Raw genomic sequence first — 9,094 nt, 5'->3', positions numbered from 1 at the left:
AGCAGTTGTCTCTAACTATGAAATGCACTTTTTGTACGTCGCTTTGGATAAAAGCGTCTGCCAAATAAATGTAATGTAATGTAATCATGTATGCACTGACCTGGAGTCAGTTTAGGATTTAGAGTAATTAGGACTTGATTTTACAATCCCTTCAGCTGATTGGTTCTTACTCGCAGGGTGCGGGGTGGAGGAACAGGTGGCTTACAGGGTCCATACTTTTTCACTGTAAGAAGGAAAGATCTGTTCTAATCAAATGGACTTTGCTTTTTCATCTGAAATTTGTCAGACACAGTAAGCGAACATAGGCTACTTAAAAAAGAAAAATGCTAATGTCTTATAGGGTGGCACGGTGGTGCAGTGGGTAGCACTATCGCCTCACAGCAAGAATCTCAGCTTGGGCCTTTATGAGTGGAGTTTGCATGTTCTCACCGTGTCTGTGTGGGTTTCCTCCGCGTACTCCGATTTCCTCTGACAGTCCAAAAACATGCAAGTAGGCTGATTGGAGACTCTAAATTACCCATCATCTGTGACAGAGAAAGAATGGGGAGTGAACTGATTCACTAAGCTTGCTTCATGTTTATCTGTGACAGAGAAAGATACATTCCTAGTGACAACCCGCCCTTTTAAGATCATGCCAGTCATGTTTCTACTACAGCCTGAAAATGGGCAGGGCTGCAGTTCTGGCAACCACCCAATCAGTAAGTGGGAACACATTTCCCTGCATTTGCCAGGCTATGATGTCATAGGAAACAAAGCATAAACATAATGCAGCTTTGCAAGAATGTTCCAACACAACAGATGTTTGTAAAACTTCCTTATGCCATATCATCATTATAATGCGGTGTAACATTGCAGAAATATAATGAGAATATTACAGAATCCAAAATGGCAGACGTCTACTAACTAATATAATAATAATAATAATAATAATAATAATAATAATAATAATAATAAAATACATTCTCTTAAAAGGTGGCAAAAGTTATTGGTGGTTTTAATATCCTGACATATATTAAGTATAGAAGCACGAGTACAGTATATTTGACAACACATCTTCTCCTAAACAATCATCATTTATATAAGGCTAGCTGGGCCTAGTGTGTGTTGGGAGGGGCTCAAATGCATCTATTTATTCTTCACACTCTGTTCTTTTAAGTCAGCTTTTTGCACTGGGGCATTTAGCAGCCTGTCCACCATGTCCAAACATGACCGACACTATGTGTGGTAAGTATTTACATTTGTACAGATTTAGGCCAGTTGTTTAAAGCTTTGTTTGATTTTAGCAACAAGTCAGATGAAACTCTGAGGAGGGTTTAGTGCAAAAGACTGCAAGGGTAATGGAAATGGTGTTTAAAATACTTACATTCAAATTCTCTCAAGTCCTTGACTAAAACACAAATCAAATCGAATAGCCCTGTGGAAATTAGTGTACAGCAGCCATGCTGGAATAAAGAGTTAACTATACCTTTAATTAGAAACAATTTATTTTCAAAAATCTTTCTGCACCAATTTACACTGTTTTTGAGTTTCACCCTCTCCCCCAAACTTGTGCTCAGTGCTGGTATTAAAGCTTGAATACAAACCTCATTTAGCCAAAGTTTCATTAAAAAAAGCCTGACAAACCTGCTTAAAGGACAGCATGGTATAAGTGTATCACACCCAAGTGCTCTGACATTCTGGCATAATGCTGATGATGAGGCTAAATGAAAGTTTCAATTCAGGGCCAAAAATATTATTAGAATATCTTTATTAATATTTACAAACCATGATGTTAGGTCTCATACAACCAAACACAAGCTTAGGCTCTTTTTCACTGCAGGAAAACAGCCCTGACTCTGTGCTTACTCTATAGGCCTATACTGGCCAACACTGTGGACCTTTGTTCTAGTATGAGAAGCACAGATAAAGCAAATTGCATTTCGCAGTTATTTCACTGCAACTGCAGGTTTTTAAAGGTACTTCAGTTATTTTCTTAAAACAAAATTTAAAAAAAATGGTTCCAACAAGGAAAGTAATAAAAAATACAAGAGCAATATATAAGGCATGTGAAAGTGTGTGAAAAGTGCTATTATGAGTCCCTTTTACCGTATGGAGAGCCCTCGCCTCCACATGAAAGGCAGTGGGATTGTGCTGGCAGTACGCAGTGTGCAGGTCTCATTCGATCTTTCTCAAAACCTTTTACCCAAAACCACAACAGTGTTTGAGTTGTGTATTTATATAATTATAGGTGATTTAGATATTTATATAGTATCATGTGACATACACATACTTTTACTGAACATTAATTTCTTGTTGCAAATACTTGCCACTTTGGTGAGTCGTGTGGTGTGGTCCATAGGAGGGTTTATGTAAGGAGGGCTATCCACTCTCCTTTACGAAAGAAATTATATAAATAGGCCTATGTTAATGTAACGATGGAGGTGGCGGTGAACCCAAGAGCAGAGAAAGGCTGCAGGAGAATTGCGATTGAGTTGCAAAAAATAACAGGGACTTTAATGAGTCAAATCAGGATGTGAGCATACAAAAAAACCAAGAAGGCTCAGAACAAAAAAACCAAACACTGGAGACTATGTACAACGTTCAGAGAGCACCTGATCAGAGGCCAACACAGAGCAGCAGGCACAAAGGCTCAAGACTCAGTAAGGAGCAAAGAAACTAGGCAGAATAAATGATGCAACTAATTAGATCTCGAATTACAAACAGCTGAACACATAATGACATAGTCAGCATTCATGATGACTATGTCGCCCTCTGGTGACCAGCAGGAGGGGGTGCAGCTTGGATCCTCACAGTTAAATACACTAATGTGTCAAGGTTTTTCATTCCCATTAAAGAGAATACATTTTTGTGTTTTATTATTTATTATTACCTTGCAGACCGGCTGTGACAGTCCAATGTAGAATCAGTGCCAGGCTGCTGCACACCATGAAAGGAAGTCCATTTCAGAATCACTGCCAGCTTGATGACCCAGTTGAACTCGGTCTGAGTAAACTCATTCAGTTTTTAATGGGAAATCATCAGGCAAACAAAAGCAGGAAGATATTCTGTATCACTTAGGGTGGCAAATCCAATTAAGCTCGATTTCTGTTAGTTTCTTTATCAATGCCACTTAGGTCCATGTGAACAGTTGAACTTAATTTCTAACGCGTCCCGCAATCCCAAATCCAGTAACTCAGTTCCTTTAACGTAATCCACAATTAGCAAGTTACTCTCAACTCCATAGGTAATGATGCAAGGTGATTTATTTTCCCAAAAACAACACAGGTTTTCATCCAGGAGGAAAAAACTTTTTTTGGTTGTAGCTAAGGTATGTTTTGGTCACATTATGGTAAGTTACTTTACATTATGTTACATTACATTACAGTCAGACCTGGGTCAAATACATATTTAAAGTATTTTATTTACTATAAAACACTTATTTAGAAATGATTTGAAATTCAACATTTACAAATACTGAGTACTTAAATTACAAAACGGACGTGAAAATACATTTAAGGAGAATTTGCATGTATTTGCAAAAACTTTCAAATATGTCTTGGAAACATTTAAAATACTAAATTTTCAAAATGTTTGATTGAATAGAATTATTTGAAAATAATTTCACAACATGAGGCCAGTGGTGTAACATGCATGGAGAGTGGATGTGTTTGTGTAGATAATGGATGTGTTTGTGTGGAGAGTGGATGTGTTTGCGTGGAGAGTGGATGTGTTTGTGTGCATAATGAATTTGTTTGTGTGGACAGTGGATGTGTTTGTGTGCATAATGAATTTGTTTGTGTGGAGAGTGGATGTGTTTGCATGGAGAGTGGATGTGTTTGTGTGGATAATGGATGTGTTTGCATGGAGAGTGGATGTGTTTGTGTGGAGAGTGGATGTGTTTGTGTGGAGAGTGGATGCGTTTGTGTGGAGAGTGGATGTGTTTGTGTGGAGAGTGGATGTGTTTGTGTGGAGAGTGGATGTGTTTGATTGCTGTCTTCTGATAGGCCCTCCAGGTGTTTACATGAGTTAGGACTTCTGACTCACAAGTTTTTAATTTTCAAATCAAACATTGCAGGAGCCAAAGAAAAAATCAATTGCATTTTGTGATATTAATCATCAGTTCCCACACCTTAACAAAAAATAAGAAAGTTGGACAAATTACATTCAATATGTAAAAAAAAAGTTTCAGGAGCATGGTTTATGTACTGGTTGAAACCTTTTGGCAAATTAATTCTCCTGCTATAACCATCATAAATAAATGTTCAACTTTTAAGGCATCGGAGCCAACAATTTTATACTCCGGATTATTGCTTTATTGTGTTATCGTATTCACATAAGGGTCATAAGGCACGCACAGCTACTGCACTTTAGCCCTTGAGTTGGCATTAAATTCACTTAAAAAACATACTTCTCTTGTTTCATGGCTTATTGTAGAAAGCCTCATTGTACAGAAGTTTTTGAATATTATAATACTTATATGCTTATATAGTATATTTAGGCCTAACACTTAAAACATTTGGTTGTGTGTGTAAGGAAGGTTGTTTTGGATGGCTGGATACTGACCAGCTTCAGAGATATGCAGCAGAGCAATATGCTGCTAAAGACACTGGGAACATTACCTGCACGTTACAAATATTCTACACCACACCTGTCCAAAAATCAACAGACACTACAAGGAAAAGTTTTATTTAAAGCAAATAAATCAAAAAGTGTAGTTTATCAACAAATCAGTGCAAATCAAGACAAAATGGACAGAGTACAATAGGTTTTAAGCTTAGTATATTTTCCCGAAAAATAAGAGTTATTAAAATTGCAAATGTATGATGAAAGATCCTGTCACATGAGTCTTGTGTATATTGCATACGTAGATTAATTCACTCACTTTAAAGTTCAGCAAGGAATTTCATAATTGACTTTGTGTTCCTGTGAACACCATGGTTTCCCCCAGGTGGGGGCGCTGCACCTCCCCAGAATTCATGAGCACCTCCGAAAACATCAGAGACAAATCACCTCTGACTCAGGCCTCCATAATCTTACATTTTAAGGGTTTACAGAATGTACGATTAATAAAGGGGGGCCCTAACCAAAAAAGTTTGGGAACCACTGGGGGCTACACCCTGCGAATTCTGTGGCTCACCGCTTCACACCACCACTGCATACCCTCTGAGGCACTTCCCCTTCCCCTATTTTCCTGGGGAAAACCTTGGAATACCCAATGCGTATCCTGTGCTTTTCAGTTAAGTTCAGTAATTGTTCCGGAAGGAAAGAGCAGAGAGGCGTGTCTCTCCTCCTGTAGCCTGTGTGTGTAAACTGAGCCATTGGGGAGAACTAATGCTGCAGTAACCAGAGGAACCCAGAGAGACCGAATGTGTCCATCAGCAGACTCCCTGTCAGTCAGCTGATCATATGGGCATAGCCAAGGTTCAAACACATTCATGTTGCACAAATTTTGTATTGTCTATGTCATGTATACTATCACATGACACAGGTTAAAAAGTGCAACTACACTACTGTGGGTAACATTTTTGCAAATGACTGTAAATAGGCCTTTCAGTTACAACTGATTACAAATAAAACTATCTGTAGTCAGACATATGAAGAAACTTTGACTTTTATATATCAAAAACAATGGAAAGCAAATGCATTTGAAAATATTAGGCGGCTGGTTGATTTACAATTAGCTAGATTTTGTAAAACAACAGATAATGAAATAGATACACAATCAACCACATGGGGGCAGCGTGATGTTTTTAGTTTGGCATGTCACCTACACTGCCCTCTTCCAGGGTCACCCTGTCAGGCTCCTCTGCTTCACTCACTACAGAACTCCGTGTTCCGAATCCAGATGATGCTGAACTCACTGATTTCCTCCTTTTCAGCCACCATGACACCTTCCTACTGGAAAGTTTCTGAGCTGGATGGGAATCCCACACAGAGCTGCCTGCTTCAGAGGGGGCTGGAGTCCCTCCACTCACTGTAACACAACACCACCAACAAGCTCTGTTACACTCAGATTCATCTGCATTACATTCTGTACATTACATTCATTTTTGTTATTTTCTGAAACTGCTACATAATGATTTATGATCATAATGTGGTTTAAGATTATTATGTGAATCATTGTCTTTTGTGGTGAATGGATATGTTTCTCATTCATAGTTAATACACAAGCATAGTTTACATTGATCCAAATCAGCAAACTGTTTGATGTTAATATGTATTTCCAGTCGGTTATTACATCCTTTGTTTTAAAAGTAATGCTTTAGTGTGGTGTTCCTATTATGTGGGAGATGTATGCAAAACATCCTGCATACAAAAGATAAGTATTAACTTGTAGACTGCATTGTTACACATTTGAGAAGGTGTAAAAGGTTTTATAACGTAGACTAGGACAGTTACATGGAAAGTACATTATAAATTAATCATTGTTTACTTATTGTATAAGGTATATGGTGGTGGTTGTTAATGAACTCGTAACTAAACTCTAGGTGCTGAGAAATTCAGTCTAAAGAAAGTTGATGAATAAAACTCACAAGAAGGAGGAAGTTTTTCAAAGCTGTTTCTCTTATTCTTGAATGGCAGTGTGGATCCCTCTGTCTCTGGGTCAACCACAGTCTTCAACATCCTCTCTATCAGCTCCTCCTCCCTTCTGCTCCATTCCTCCTCAAAGCTCTTCTGTTTTCTTTCTATTTTCTTTTCCGCAAAAAAAAGAATGAATGTTAAAATACTGGGGGGCTGACTGATTTACAATCAGTTGTTTTACATCAGGCCCGCCCAAGCTGTTTGTGGAGATCTACTGTCCTTTAGGTTTTCATGTGCTTTCATAGTGTTTGAGTGAAAACCTACAGTACATACTGTAGATCTCCAGAAACAGGGTTGGGCAGCCCTGATTTACAGAACATTTTGTCAAGCAACATATGATGAAATCAGTTATACAATCTACCACATGGGGCAGTGTAGAGCAGTGTTTAGTGTGGCGTGTCACCTACACTGTCCTCTTCCAGGGTCACCCTGTCAGGCTCCTCTGCTTCACTCACTACAGAACTCCGTGTTCCGTATCCAGATGATGCTGAACTCTCTGCTTTACTCCTTTTCAGCCACCATGACAGCTTCTTACTGGAAACCTCATGAGCAGATTGGTAATCCCACACAGAGCTGCCTGCTTCAGAGGGGGCTGGAGTCCCTCCACTCACTGTAACACAACACCACCAACAAGCTCTGTTACACTCAGATTCATCTGCATTACATTCTGTACATTACATTCATTTTTGTTATTTTCAGAAAGTGCTGCATAATGATTTATGATCATAATGTGGTTTAAGATTATTATGTGAATCATTGTCTTCTGTGGTGAATGGATATGTTTCCCATTCGTATTTAAAGGCAAGCATAGTTTACATTGATCAAAATCACCAAACTGTTTTATGTTCAAATCTTTTTTTCCAGATGGTTATTAAATCCTGGTTTAAAGTAGTACTTTAATGTGGTGTTAATATATGTGGGAGATGTATGCAAAACGTCCTTCTTACAAAAGCTAAGTATTAACTTGTAGACTGCATTGTTACACATTTGAGAAGGCGTAAAAGCTTTCACAGACTACAACAGTTAATTGGAAAGAACATTTTAAATTGATCATTGTTAACTCATTGTATAATGTACATGGTGGTGGTTGTTAATGGACTTGAAGCTAAACTATAGGTGCTGAGGAATTCAGTTTAAAAGAAGATGATGGGGGAAAAAAAACTCACAAGAAGGTGAAAGGAATTCAAAGCTGTTTCTCCTCTTCCACAATGGAAGTGTGGATCCGTCTGTCTCTGAGTCAACCACAGCCTTCAACATCCTCTCTATCAGCTCCTCCTCTCGTCTGCTCCATTCCTCCTCAAGCCTTCTCTGTTCAATAATTTTCTTTCTGATTAATTTGTGTTTTATTTCAGAAAAAAAGCCTGGTCTGTCTCTCTCCTCTAAGGAGAATGGAACAGCCCTGTTCCTGGCTACCATCTCCTCTATCTTCCCCAGCAGGTCTGTCACCTGAGTCCCATCAGCCCTGTTCTCATTGTTGAAAACATGATACCTGTTCCCACATTTCTCTATGAGCTCTTGGAGGGCCCTCCCTTCAGTCTCAATGCGCTGCTCAATGGTTGTGTCTCCCAGCCAGTCTCCCCTGGTGAACAGCACTATAGTGTGTCTCCAGACTCTGTCACTGAGAAGCTCCAGGTGTTGTACCGCTGATCTCCTGTGTTCCTCTCTGAACGCTGAGCTCACATTAATGATCAGGAAGAGAGCGCAGGGTCCCGGGGGACACAGAGACACACTGCGCACAACCTCCTGTTTATCCAGCTCTGCAGTGTACCTCACAGAATCTGTCTCCCACCAGCCTGGTGTGTCGACCACAGTGACCTGTCTCCCAGCTACTTCACCCTGTCGCTTAACACACTGTGCAGTTCTTACTCCAGACTCAAACTCCTCTCTGCCCAGGATGGTGTTTCCTGCTGAACTCTTCCCACTCAGTCTCCACCCCAGCAGCACAATCCTCAGCTCTGAGAGACGGTGCTCCTCCCCTGTCAGAGAGAAAGAGAACAATTTACTCCTCATCAGGAGTGTAACAGACATTCAGGTCTGAGATGAGCTGCTCTCTGTAAGTTTGGAGTGGAGAGTATGAAAAATAAAATGAAATTTTATAATGAAGCCTAAAAAGAGTTGGGCCGGGCAGCAAATTTGTAGGTGCACAGTTGTGCATGAGACTTTTATTGATACCAATATAATGTCTCATTCAGTTCAATACATATTAACAGCCTAAAAGGTCAAAATACACGTCTTTTAAAACTGTGATGAAAATATGTTAAAAATTTAAAATATCAGTACAGTAATTTTTGTCAAGAGGATTATTACTCGGAATTTAATGGCAAATATTATAAAGGGCTGCTGGGTGGCACATCCTGCTAAGACACTGTTCCAGTGTGTGGATGCACCCCACAGTCTTGTATCAAACCCTGACTGTGCAGTTCAGGCTGTGCTGGCAGCTCCACAGGGCAGCGTGTAATTGGCAGCAGCAGCAGGGAGAGTTCAGTCAGCAGGATTTTCTGTGTCTCATCAAGCACTAGCAACCATCTCAGTT

At 39.5% G+C, this 9,094-nt stretch overlaps 1 protein-coding gene across 1 annotated transcript in view; it reads right to left on the bottom strand.

Annotated features, from left to right (window-relative positions):
* Window positions 1-972: 972 nt before the first annotated feature.
* The window catches only part of LOC135246923 (uncharacterized), a 103,304-nt gene continuing 95,182 nt past the window's right edge, over window positions 973-9,094 (bottom strand). Inside the window, exons 11-13 of the mRNA XM_064320191.1 lie at window positions 6,969-7,171; window positions 6,513-6,672; window positions 973-5,953 (exon numbers count right to left, since the gene is read on the bottom strand). Coding sequence (XP_064176261.1) covers window positions 5,730-5,953; window positions 6,513-6,672; window positions 6,969-7,171 — 587 coding nt within the window. The 3' untranslated portion in view covers window positions 973-5,729. The remainder of the gene's footprint in view (window positions 5,954-6,512; window positions 6,673-6,968; window positions 7,172-9,094) is intronic.

This window comes from Anguilla rostrata, unplaced genomic scaffold, assembly GCF_018555375.3.
Source record: "Anguilla rostrata isolate EN2019 unplaced genomic scaffold, ASM1855537v3 scaf0973, whole genome shotgun sequence".
NCBI classification, from domain to species: Eukaryota; Metazoa; Chordata; class Actinopteri; order Anguilliformes; family Anguillidae; genus Anguilla; species Anguilla rostrata.
This window is presented reverse-complemented; position numbering and strand designations above follow the sequence as displayed.